Source organism: Leptinotarsa decemlineata, unplaced genomic scaffold, assembly GCF_025532065.1.
Source record: "Leptinotarsa decemlineata unplaced genomic scaffold, Ldec_3_MD MMD2_tig00002974_RagTag_RagTag, whole genome shotgun sequence".
Taxonomy (NCBI): domain Eukaryota; kingdom Metazoa; phylum Arthropoda; class Insecta; order Coleoptera; family Chrysomelidae; genus Leptinotarsa; species Leptinotarsa decemlineata.
In genome coordinates this window covers 9938040-9951780 of record NW_027412578.1, presented here as the reverse complement: position 1 = coordinate 9951780, position 13741 = coordinate 9938040, and the positions used below count along the sequence as shown (strand labels likewise).

The window sequence follows — 13741 nt, the reverse complement described above, 5'->3', positions numbered from 1 at the left end:
GAAGAGAATTGTGGACTGGTGGATGAATTTGGAATTATCCAGATTGTCAATATCGAGTCTAACCTCAAAAATCAGGAATTCATTTGTATTTTTTGTTGTAGTAGTTTCATTGTTAGTCGATAGACTACCAAAGTCCTCTTGGTGATTCCAACTTTAGTTTTCAATTCCCTATAATGTAGTTTTGATACCTTTCTGAGTTTCCACGAGTTTAAAGTTCAGTAAAGCATTAGAATAGGTTTTTTCAAATGACTTTTATTAACACTGTTAACATGAAAATGAAATAGTCATAATTCTTTCTACACGACAGGGTAGCAGGAATATAAACCTATTCCGCACTGACCATTTTTGTTCCTTGCCAATCGGATATAACCGTCCTCTCCCCAGGAGGTTCCCCAAGAATTCTTGATCAACCAATATTCCTGACCATTTTCCGATCCATATCCAACAACCAGAACAGAATGATTTATTACGGAAGCAGAGCATTCAGGGTTATCAAAGATTCCTTTCCCGTAAGACTGCCATTGATGAGTATTAAGGGTGACAGAGATTGGTCCAACCGTAGCTGAAAATAATGTAATTTAACAAATATCGAAGTTTGGTGGGATTCAGACACGTATGAGTGTGATCAAAGTTCAGAATGATAATAATGATAATACTAATTTATTCAACCATTTTCGGTACTTAATATATAACAAGTATATATATTATTTTACATTTGGGATTATTATCACGAATTACCACCCCAATAGTCTTTATCTATAAAAACATTTTTTTATTAGAAATACTTCCGTACAATTTTTGAAGATTTCATCTGATTTGGATTCCTTGATTGAATTTGGCAATTTATTTTCTAATTTATTCGATTTGTGGGAGGGTTCCCCTCATGACGTGTACGATAATTATGAGTAGAAGCATTCGTTTCCAAAGATGCAAGATTTTTCATTACATATGACACACAATTCAGTATATATATGCATGTAACTGATAATATATTTTTCCATATGAGAATAGGTTTGCAGCTATCACGATAATGCATATCAAAAGTCAGACATATAATGCATTTTTGGACAACAATATTCTGATAAAATTCTACAGCATTTCCGTGACTTTATAATTACAGAAAAATGCGGATATGTCACTGCAAAATATCTATTAAAAACGTTTTTTTATTCACAAACAATTTCATTTGCTCATTCCGGTGCAGTCCGATTTCAGACATCAACATAGCACAACCACAGCTTTACTTTCCATCACTGACGACCTCTTCAAGGCTGTTGACTTAAATAAATTCACTTGTTTAGTACTTCTGGATCCTGTGCGATAAACTCAACTTCTTTTTATAAATGCGCTGTCTCTGGTTAGAAAAACAGTTGGTGGAGGGTATCAGCTCAGAGATTCAGCCCGCAACTGTACGTGTTCCTCAAGGATCCATCCTTGGTTCTTTAATATCCAGCTTGTATATTTGTGACCTCCATCAGTCGGTGGAAAAATGCAACATTCATCATTACGCAGATGATATTCAACTGTACTTTCCTTTTCAGTTCCCTGACATTGATTCGGTTCAAAACCTCCTCAATCATGATCTATAGACCATCTTCGATATTTCATCAGCTGATAAATTGAAGTTAGACTCCAAAAAAGTCGGCAGTAATGATCTATGGATCGAATAGATTGTGAGATATTGCTAAAAATAGTCTTCATATTCATATGCATGGTGACATTTTGCCTTTTGTAACCGAAGTGAAGAACGTAGGCCTGTGGTTTGATTTTGAACTGCGCTCTACAAAACATGTTAGCCATTTGATCCAAACGGCTTTGAATATCTTAAGGTAACTGTTTCCAAATCGAGACTCACTCATCAAACAACCGAAACTAAAATTATGTGAGGCGCTAATCATTTCATATTGCAATAGCATTTATGGCGCTGCCCTTTGTCTTCAACGAATCCAAAACAGTCGCCTTTGGTTTTCTTTTGACATTCAAAAATACGACCACATATCACCGGTCGTGAGCGAACCAGGTTGGCTGCAACTAGAGAAACTCAGGACACTGCACCTACTCACAAACACCCACAAAGTCTTGAAGGCCGGAATGCCACATTATTCAATGAAAAAATTGAATTATGTCTCAAATATTAACAGCTCTTTTACTAACGCAAACGTTATTCGTTCTTTCAAGCCATTCAAATCTTCAAGTTTAGTTTTGTACACATAACACTTTACATATCCACATAAAAAGAAATCTAATGATGAAAGATCAGGTGATCGCGCTGCCCATTCAATCGATCCTCGCCTCCCTATTCACCGATTGGGAAATGTTGTATCGAGGTATTGCCGGACATTAACTTGGTAATGTGGTGGTGCTCCATTCTGCTGGAACCATATCGTATTCACTGGAGCTGTAGGGTTTCCTGGATCAGGATATACACTTGCTAAACTTGGAATGACATCATTTTGAAGTAGTGCCAAATAATTATCGCCATTCAAGATACCCTCAATGAAAAAGGGACCAGTGATATTGTTTCCTATAATCCCTGCCCAAACCTTTTGAGGGTATTGCGTGTGTTCTTCTCTCATCCAGTGAGGATTTTCCATTGACTAGTAGCAGCAATTTTGCTGATTAGCATGACCGTTAAGAGACAAATTACACTCATCAGAAAAGATAACGTCTTCTAATTGGATGATATTGTTATTCAATATGACCATCATTTTCTCACAAAAATAAATTCTATGAAAATCGTCTTCCATGAGCCCCTGAGTAATTATCATTTTATAGGGATGCATTTTATTCTCTTTCAATATGTTTACTTTCGATGTATGGCTAACAATGAATGTTGTTGATGCCTGTCTACTCGAAGTATGTGTGTTTTCCTCAAACTCAAGCATCACATAATAATAATAACAGGTCTTTATTCATCGTAATAAAAATAAACAGTAGAAAGATATGATGAAACATAATATGATGAATGGGCGAGGTTCAGCTATTATAGCTGCTTTCAAACCTAACCTTTCAAACTATAAAAGAATGCATGGTATCGTAAATAAATAATAAAATATTATAAAATAAAATAACTATAAAATAACACAAAATGATAAAATCGCGATATGGTGAAACAACATCTGGGAAATCGAAACCTATTTGATAAGCATGAGGACAGTATTGTGGTAACTTATTGACTCGTTGACATTAGAGCTTTGAGTCTTTTTTTAAAGTTCTTGAGAGGTAACTATTTGAAGTCTACAGGTATGGTGTTATACAATTTAGCTGCCATGTATGAGAAACTACGTGTAAAATAGCCGAATTATGATTGGATATAAACAAGAGGTGTTGATTGCGACTGTTATTGTTGAAAGATAGTGAAATGAGTTTATCACGCAGATAGGGTGGAGTTCCGGTTTGCAATATTTTATGAGTGAACGTGAGAAGGTGCAGTTCTCTCAGGGCATTAAGTTTCAGCCAACCTGAATTCTCAAAGGATGAGCTTATGTGATCGTATTTACGGATTCCATACAAAAATCGAATACAACAATTTTGTATTTTCTGAAGACGCCGATCATCAGTTTGGTAAAGCTGGTCCGTAAATGCTATCACAGTAGGCCAGTCTTGAGAGTATCAGAGACTCACAGAGGCTGTGTTTCAAGTTTTCAGACATTACAAGTCTGTTAGGATATAACTAACTGCCTCAAAATATTGTCAAGCCATAAACCTAAATTTTTACTTGCCTCTACAAAAGGGATAGCGTGATTATCGATGTGAATAGATAGAGATTCACGCACCGTACTTCTTCTATTTTTTGGTCCGAAAAGCATAACTTGCGATTTATTTGGATTGAGTTTTAAATTGTGTGCACAGGATATATCAAATAGCGATTTAAGATTTCTATTGATGAGTTTTTCGACCTCTTTAGTTTCATGAAAACTGAAAGACGTATATAGTTGGGTATCATCGGCGTAGTGGTGAATTTTGCATGTCTGTATGTATTTATGGAAATCACTTATGTAGAGAGCAAAAAGAAGTGGTCCCAACACTGAACCTTGTGGTACTCTATATCTCCTGACCAATGAAGTAGATTGTTCACCATCCAGTATGACATTTTGAGTCCGTTCTGATAAATATGTGTCTAAAAGAGTTACTGCGCTGCGAGAAAAACCAAAAAACTGAAGTTTTTACACAAGATAAAAGAATCTACGGTGTCAAAAGCCTTGCTGTAATCAAGCAAAATGAGACAAGTGCATTTTTTTCCATCGCATGACTTGAAAATGTCATCAGTGATAAGGGTCAGTGCTGTTGTTGTACTAAATTGTGGGCGAAACCCCGATTGCACGTCAGAAATGAGATTTTTCTCCACAGAGTAGTTGGAAATTTGATCCTTCAGTATCATTTCCAGTGCTTTCGACATAGTAGGAAGTAGGCTGGTGGGTCGAAAATCAGACAATTCGGTGGGATTGCTACATTTTGCTTGAGGGGTAACTCTGGCATGTTTCCATATAGATGGAAATCGACTTGTTGTGATAATGGAATTGAAAATAAATGTAATATGCGGCAGTAATTGAGGTATCACCAGCTGTAACATACGGATAGAAATTTTGTCACAACCTACAGTACTACTTTTGATTTTATTTAAATATCTTCTGACTGTTTCACTATCAATAGTTTTGAAGGAGAAATCATTTTCAGATATCTGTGAAGCATATCTCCCGCAAAAATCAATTTGATACCAATCATTTGTAAAACTGTTACTTTATGCATTTTCGTTAATCAAACCAATTGTCAGGCTTGAACTTAATGAACTTTAAACTTGAATTAAAATACTGACAACTGAAGTTGTAACATACAAAACAAGTTGACAAGGCGTTTTAAAATAACGTTGCCACGGAAATTATTTACAGTTTTCTAAAGGATATCATCTAAAAAGAACATTGCTATGGTTTTTGTTCACTTTCATATTATACACACTTCAACTTCAACATGAAATAAGTTTTGAGTATATTGCAATAAGTTTTGAGTGTATTTTATCGAATTTCGGTAACCACATGATTTTAGTTTATTTTATCTTAATTGTTGCAATAAACTTGGAAGCAATAACATTTTTGAATATAGAGTGAATATACCTTCCGAACGATATATCACAAACCTTCCCGTTTGAAAAATTGGGGGTTGTGCCTGTCATTCGACGGGGGTTGAAGGTAGTGGTAGCATTTTTCCGTTGAAGTATGTCAAATTATAATTAAAATTTGACCTGTTTCGGGAGTTTGTTCAAATATTTACCGTAACCAAAATAATTAATTTATTTCATTTGGCTTTGACACTGACACTGTCATACAGTCGTGTGAAAAATGCAGAATATTCGTAATAACTTTAACTTGCATCGATTATCAAATAATCGACTTGAAGTTTTCAAGTCCAAATATTTAGAAAACGGTTGCTTACAGCGACTAGTAACAAGGGTAGCTTATTTACGTAGATATGATAGAGAAATCGATTTTTTTACTGAAAAATGTGCTAGGAGTACGCCCAAAAATATTATGAATCTTTAAAAAAGAAATAGACGTGTAGGTGGCGCCCCCTACGAGTAAGAGCAATAAGAACATCAGGTTCGAATTCGGCACTTCAAAAACCTCCTATTACCAAGTTTCGTTTAATTAAGTTCAGTATTTCAAAAGTTATTTGAAAAAAACGAAAATAAAAATAAAACTTCAACATCCTGTATCTTGGAAACGAAGCGTTTCCGGACATTTATTTATTTGGACAATTCATATTAGAATATTGTGAGAAATCACCTCCTGAAGTTTGTCAAAGTACTTTTGAATCACCCTGTATTGTGGAAAGCTGTCCCCACTCTTGTGTTTCGATCGATCCAAAAAATCCAGGTGAGCGACTTTATCGTTATGGATCAGGATTCTTGTAATTAGATACTAATGAATTGGATCAACAACAATTTGAACTTGAAGTCATCTCGCACATATATTGCGTAGTTTTCGATATTGGTCTCGAAATTTTCAATGTCTATGATAGCTCGATACTCCCTGAGTAATATAATTGATGGATGACAACAAACAATATCGTTAATTAATGATTTTGCACGTAATCTCTGAATGTTGGTGTACATATAGTTGATTAATGCAAACTTTCTGTATCTAATTTTGAATTTCAAATTTTTCCACTCACCTACTTGATTTTTTAGGTCAATTTCATCGTTACTTAAGAAAAAGTAGCCTGTAATATGCACAGACCTATTTCCAGAAATGCATTTTCCTTGGACGCCGGTGTACGGATAATCTGCTTCGCTTTCCAAACCTGTGTCTACAAGAAAATCGAGAGTATCTTTAACGGATTCTTCCAAACAACCATTGACATAAACTCCACAATCTACCACTTGTTGTGCACTAAGGGCAATTGTTTTATTGTATTTGATAAATATTTGGCCTTCTATGCCTTCTACCTGAAATACAAGACATAGAAGATTGAACTAGAAAATTGGGATACAAGATGGGTTTTAACGAGGCCTACATAATTTGTTTCTTCCAATCTGTGATAATTGAAATTTTATCTATGATTTGGACTCGGAATATGTAGCACATGTCAATAGTAAGATATTTTCACGAAATTCTATTAAGCAGATTGATTATGACAGTGCAAAACGCCATACGTACTGAAAGACTTCAGTGAATGATGAAACCTCTCACACATATTTGGCACAATCAGATGAAGTTTTTTTTTTCGAATTGTCATACAACGAGGATTTGAAATAATAAAAACACAAAGTGACATAATAATAACATTTATTCGTTTCATTCTTGGCTTACTGCGCTTGCTCAGGGCACATGACTCTCAGACCCAATGCACACTTACCCCACGGTGTGGGTAGTGGTCGTTGGTTGATAATGCTGGCGCGCCTTCGCGAATGTATCGGGGCTTCGGGTGATAGGGCCTGACCAGCGCATACGCTGGTCAGGCGTATGCGCTGTTATAAGGCGTGTTATAAGTTGTTTATGAGCATCTCATACACACGAATACTCACTGCAGTTCACCAAGTGGTCGAGTGGATATATGAACACAGAGGGTCTAAGAGAGGAGTCACTGGATGTAAAGAGAACCTGCTCATTGATAAAGGTGTAACGCAGAACTCGATACAGTATGAGGGTAACCTCTCTATGGCCTGGAGAGATTACCGCAGAGCATTTGATACAACATCGCATGAGGTCATCTTGCATTTGCTCAGATGCCTTGCGGTACCCGACAATATAGTGAGATGCCTTGAACTACTGATTCTGACAGGTTCGCTTCACCATAACATCTGGTTAAAACAGGGTGGGTCACTTTCAGAAGGGGTGTATTTCAGGGCGATTCCCTCAGTCCCCTTCTCTTCTGCATCTCACTATTGCCATTATCCCTTGCGCTCAGAAATACTCGGGGGTATAACTGGGGCACCCCGGAAACCGGAGGCACAAGGTCACCCAGTTGTTGTATATGGATTGTTCGGACTAGTCAGTCCTACTGTGATTTCCTTTGATTTAAAGTCGAAATGAACCAGGAATGAAACGTTTCACGGAAATATCTTAACTTTCAAATTATTGTCAATGTCAAAATCGTCTTTTTTATAAACAAAACCATGATCAATCATTTTAACATACTAAGTGAACAAAAGAGGACAAAATTAATTAAAAGCAACAACATTCTCCCCCTCGTGATGAAATCACTGCATTTGACAATTCATTTTCGTCAATAACCTGTACCACCCATTGATTTACAGATCTTTGTAACTGGCCATTTATAGGTTCCTGATTTTGTTTTTTGTGTTTTTTATGTTTTTTCTTCTTCTTATGCTTCTTGTCTTTTTTCCTTTTCTTTGTATCCCCTTTATCATCGGAACCGCTTTCCGACTTTGCTTTTTTTTATGCCTCTTCTCTTCTCTTTCGAAATATCTTCATCGCTATCCGAGGAGCTATTGTCCTTATGTTTTTTGATTTTTCTCTATCTCTTTCTTGTTTCTTCTTTTCCTTAGCGGGAACGTCACTGTCACTATAATCCTTCTTTGACTTTTTTCCTTTTTCTAAACTGACTGACCTGCGCTTCTTCAATCTCTTCTATTCTTCAGAGTCGGAGCTCTGATGTCTTTATTTGCTTCCTTCTCCTCACTACTGTCACGTTTCTTCTTTTCCTTTTTTCTTTTTCATCTCCAGCTCTCTAGAAGATCGGGCATCATCATTCTTCCACAGTAGACCTATTTCAAAGTGATTTCCAACTCGATTGATTGTATTTTCCATTTTTTTCAACGCCCTATCATGTTCTTTAAATCTTCCATTTCCTTCCGGGCTTCTTATGCCAAAATTGACAATTTTGAACGAGTCTGTCACTAGATCGTAAATATCTTCATCAGTTTGTTCTTGAGATTTGCAACAAACGTGAAATATTGAAGAAGATTTATCAGCAACTTTTCCCTGGGGGTATCTGCCATGTACTACCTACCCAGTAATGTTTTTGATACAAACGGTGCATTCCAGTAACTTTGATATATTTTCCTTGCAATAGTCAAAGCACATTGATCCTGCCTAATAAGAATTGTTGGTTGTGCATCATAAAAGGAAAGTACAGGTGCTTCTTTTATGTATGGATAGATTCTACTCAGGTATTCGACATCAATAGTTCCTCTTGGAAGTGAGAGTCCACTTACAGTTCGAACTTCATTCATTTTGTATGTTTTTGAGTTCTTTTCCATTGAAGATACCTCTACTGTCACTCTTTTGGAGTTTTCTTCATTTTTGGTAACATTGTTAAGCCACTGGAAGCAGTGACTCAACCGGTCCATTCAGTCCTAATTCATGGGCAATTTTACTGTCTATCTTTGTTGTCGTAGCTGCCTCGTCTAGTAGAGCAAAGGTAGAAATTTCATTTTTAGGTCCTCGAAGTTTCACCGGAATTATTCGAATTATTCTTCTAATGAAGAACGTTTCTGCAACTCCGAAACTTATCATGGGTCATAACATACGTCGCTATATCTTTCAGGAGGAACTCCTTCAGTTTTCCTCCTCAAGATGTCCATGCCTCCTCAGGTTAGGCATGGACATCTTGTATTTGATTACTTTTGGTTCTTTTTCTTTTGCACGAAGAACCAATGTTTGGACTAGTCAGTCCTACCGTGATTTACTTTGATTTAAAGTCGAAATAAACCAGGAATCAAACGTTTCAAGTCAATATCTTTATTTTTTATAACTTTCAAATTATTGTCAATGTCAAAATCGTCTTTTTTTATAAACAAAACGATGATCAATTATTTTAACATACTAAGTGAACAAAATTAATTAAAAGCAACAAAATGGATGATCTTCAGTTTTATACCTCTAGAGGAAAGGAGCTCCATCAGTCCTTGAGGGTGTACATCTCGTAGGTGGAAGCATCCTACATCATCTGGATGCCGGAGAATCGTATAATTAACGGCGGGTGGAACAACAAAACTCACAAGGGGTAATAGCAGTGAAGAACTCTCTCCGCGGCAAGTCATTGTCCGACAGATCTGGTCATTGGAACTGTTGGAAAAGAACAAAGTTGCTGCGAAGAATATGCTTGCCGTTCCAACACCACTCCAACACGACGGAAAAATCCTAAAAATGATGCTCCTCCAAAGGAGTCCGTTCCAAGTCGTCCGTTCCACGGCTGTACTTCCCTCGACAACAGGGAAGCCGTGGACTTTTGAGTTTGGAGTGTCTACATGACAAAATGGTACTGTATGAAGCCTGTAAAGTCATGAGAAATTCGGATCCTCTTCTCTGCATGGTCCGCGACCATGAGAGAGCTGGAATTGGAGCACTTCTCTTTAGGGCAGCTGCCCGAGCAGCTGGTGAACTTGGTTTAGTTTTTGACACTGGACGAGGTGATCACAACTACGTCAAGTTGGAACCTGTTAGCAAAAAGCTGGATTTTGGGTGTGGATTTTGGACTGGCGGCGTCATCTGTCCATATTTCTTTGAGAACGAAGTTGGCCAGGCCATTACTGTCAACGACGAGCACTATAAGTCTTGTTCTTCTTCTCTTTTTTTTGTAGTCTTTGCTTCTCCTCGGCGCAGTAGACCAAACGATGATTACCAACTCCTTTTGGCCTGAATTGGATGATCTACACACCAACGACATGTGGTTTGAGCATGACGGAATTACGTACCACACAACTCATGCCACATCGTATATTCTGCACGAGTGATTTGAGGGCATGGTCATCTCACGTGGAGGTGATTTGAACTGGTCATGGAGATCGTGAGATTTGACCCCGTTACATTTCTTCTTGTGGGGCTTTCTTAAGTCGCAGGTGTATGTGAATGAGCCACAAACCACAGCGGTACTCAAAGCTGACATAACCCATGCCATCGGTCGATGTTATATTTCACACATAATGGCATCAATAGGTGTTTCAAACTGTGAGTTAGTAGGAAAAAGTTGGGATTATTAATGTAAATGGTCCAGTTCACTAGTACTGGGGTTTTTCATTAGTTTTTTATCAAGTCAATTGCTCATTGAAATGAATTCTCATTGTACCATTACTTACCGCACTGATTGCATAGCTGCTTTCACAATCTTTTTGGTCTCTCACTGGCAAAACCGCACCTTTTTCAACCCAATTGATGGAGTCGGGAATGTGGGTTGCGACATTCACCGTTTTTCTAGGTTTAGTTGCCTTAAGTACAGACTTTTCGTTGAGCTTTCGGGCGAATTCGTCGCTTGTCAAGTCAGAGAATTGGTTGACTCTCAAGGAGTAGGATACCTCTCCTTCCTCATATTTGGCATTGTGAGACTCAATTTCTCGTAGTTTCTCTTGGAAGATACCAAAACGAAGTTTTTCTTCCCTCAAACTCTTGTAGGTTTTGCCATGTTTGTTCTGAAGTGGATAAAAGTGAGATTAGACCTACGAAGAATGCAGCAAAAATGAAAAGCGCTTGGTTTGCTTTGGAAAAATAACCTAAGAAATGAGATCCAGAATCTGAATGGTTCAAAATATAAATATACAATGTTTTTCAAATAATATTACTAAGTTGGATCTCTGGGAAGAAATTTTTGGGTATGCTTTCAAATAATAAACTTTCTGAAATATAATAATCATAATCATAATCGTAATCATAATCGTAATCGTGATCGTGATCGTGATCGTGATCGTGATCGTGATCGTGATCGTGATCGTAATCGTAATCGTAATCGTAATCGTAATCATAATGATAATCATAATCATAATCATAATCATAATCATAATCATAATCATAATCATAATCATAATCATAATCATAATCATAATCATAATCATAATCATAATCATAATCATAATCATAATCATAATCATAATCATAATCATAATCATAATCATAATCATAATCATAATCATAATCATAATCATAATCATAATCATAATCATAATCATAATCATAATCATAATCATAATCATAATCATAATCATAATCATAATCATAATCATAATCATAATCATAATCATAATCATAATCATAATCATAATCATAATCATACATACATACATTTACATTTATTACATACATTTATTAAAATCTGACACTGCACGTAATACTAGGGCAAATGGCCAATATATACCTATCAATCCCCAGAACCATCCAATACCAAAATTCAATTGTTTACAATGGTACGAAAATGTTCAACCATCTACCGAAGCAAATTAAAAATTTTCATAGCACTCCGAAATTCAGAAGGGCTGTAAAAAAATTTTAATAACAAGACCGTTTTATGATTTGAGGGAATTTTTTGAACAAAATTTTGAATAGCTGACAGCAGTACAGAATATGTCGTATCCATGTCTCTCACTAAATAGTGTTAAGGGTAGGTGTGTATATATGTATGTACATATTAACTGTATTAAGAAATCAAACATTTTATAAAATTATTATATGTGTGTACATGGGTCTATATGTGTGTATGTATATATGTATGTGTGTATATATATATATTATTTTAATGTGTTTATCATCTGACAATTCTGTCCTGTTTTGTATTTATAACCAATTGATATAGAATAAATTAGGGAAAACTGTTTTTATATCTATTCTACTGTATTGTTGTGAAAATATTTTATAGTAACATGACTGTATATATACATTGAGTACATCCACTTTTAACATCCGACAATCCATATTGGTTTGCATAATTTTAATTTCATTTAATTATCATGACTTCCTGCTCATTTTAAGCAGTTAGAATTTATGTACTATTATATTTAGGAGCTTTGTCAATAAGAATTCTATTCTTCAGATAATAAAGCATGCTTTGATTTGATTTTGATTTGATTTGAATCATTAAGAGTATTTGTTTACTTAGCGACGTTAATCACGGTTTATTTTTCGACCAAGTAAATGAAGTGAATGATAAACGGACCGCAGTCACCAAGCTTTCGAATTATTGGGGGTGAACTACAATAAAATATAATATACTCACCTTAAACTCGACCCAAAGATCTTGATCCGAAGCAGCGTTGATTGCAACAGTCATGAAGGCGAAAATGATGAATAGTTTCATTTTAAATTCGTCTGAAAATATTAGTATAAATATCAATCAAAAGTTTCAAATTCACTTTCTTTTGTATCGAGTAATGGTATATTATTTTGTTTGAAAAGTTTTGTCTGTTTTGATAGCAAAATTGCATTATTTCAGCTCGTAATTGCTCCTGCATCCACCGTTTTCTCCAGATCTAGCTCCCACTGACTTTTTCTTATTCTCAGAATTCAAGATGCTACTTGCTGGAAAGAAATTTAGCGCCGATGAAACAGTAATCATCGAAACTGGGGCCAGGTTTGAGGCTGAAGGAAGAGGAAGATAAAACTGTTTTATCTTCCTCTTGAAGATGATCACTTGGTGATCAAAACACGTGTCGGGGTGTAAAAATAACGATTTGGTATTGGGAAAAAACTCCAGTAATATTCATTACTACACCAAAGGTTCCAAACAGTACATCACAAGTACGAGAAGAAATGCTGTCTTGTTTCCTTTCACTACTGATAGGAATCGCTTCCTTTTCCCGTTTTTCCGCTAATCTCTCGCTTTTTCGATTTTTTGACATGTCTGAATAGGTTGATTCGGTAAAGGCGTAGAAGGACCAATTAATGTTGTGTTTCACCTGTAATATCTAAGTTAAATCCGGTCTCGAAGAACGAAATATTGAAATTCATTGTCAATCAAAAAAGTTTTTTTAATTCTCCTTGTTTTAGTTACAACAACTGAATATGACTATATACAGGGTAAATGAGAGAGTAAACAAATAATAAAGAATATAAATACTGAACACTAATTAATACACTTCACCATAAAGGGTTTTACAAAAACCACAACACGTGTTTTGCCATACACTAGCTTCCTCAAACATAAACTGTTTATGCTTGAGAAAGCTACTATATAGCGAAACACGTGTTGAGGTTTTTGTAAAACCCTTTATAGTGAAAATCATAGAATGAACTCTATTAATTAGTTTTTCAAAACTGATAGAAAAAACAAGTGGGCTATTTTAATTATGTGAAATATTCAATTTATTCAATTTGTGAATCTGAATTCAATAAGTTCAACTGTGATCCAAGAACATGAAGGTTTATAATTTATTAAAAAAATATATCTCACCTTATTCGAAGAACAACTGATCAGAACAATAATTCATTTATCTGGAGCATGATTTATATCAGTTTTTTTGTCATAACTACTCCATCTCAAAAGAAATAACTTATTTTTATCTATTCATTGATAGTAT

General features: G+C 35.6%; 1 protein-coding gene across 1 annotated transcript; it reads right to left on the bottom strand.

Annotated features, from left to right (window-relative positions):
- Nucleotides 1–232: 232 nt before the first annotated feature.
- LOC111513728 (cathepsin L-like proteinase) lies at nucleotides 233–13735 on the bottom strand. Its single transcript, XM_074177429.1, has 5 exons — nucleotides 13615–13735; nucleotides 12442–12533; nucleotides 10538–10867; nucleotides 6169–6442; nucleotides 233–562 (listed from the first exon to the last, which is right to left on the bottom strand). The coding sequence occupies exons 2-5, from the start codon at nucleotides 12520–12522 to the stop codon at nucleotides 297–299; spliced, it is 951 nt and encodes a 316-aa protein (XP_074033530.1). The 5' UTR covers nucleotides 12523–12533; nucleotides 13615–13735; the 3' UTR covers nucleotides 233–296.
- Nucleotides 13736–13741: the final 6 nt, after the last annotated feature.

Bases quoted from the DNA above. Each gene is read 5' to 3' on its own strand.
- LOC111513728 (XM_074177429.1), bottom strand. From the start codon at position 12,522: ATGAAACTATTCATCATTTTCGCCTTCATGACTGTTGCAATCAACGCT. The intron at 6,443-10,537 runs GTAAGTAATGGT...CTTGTATTTCAG, and splicing joins GCAGCTATGCAATCAGTGCG to GTAGAAGGCATAGAAGGCCA. The intron at 563-6,168 runs GTGAGTGGAAAA...CATTATTTTCAG, and splicing joins TGACCTAAAAAATCAAGTAG to CTACGGTTGGACCAATCTCT.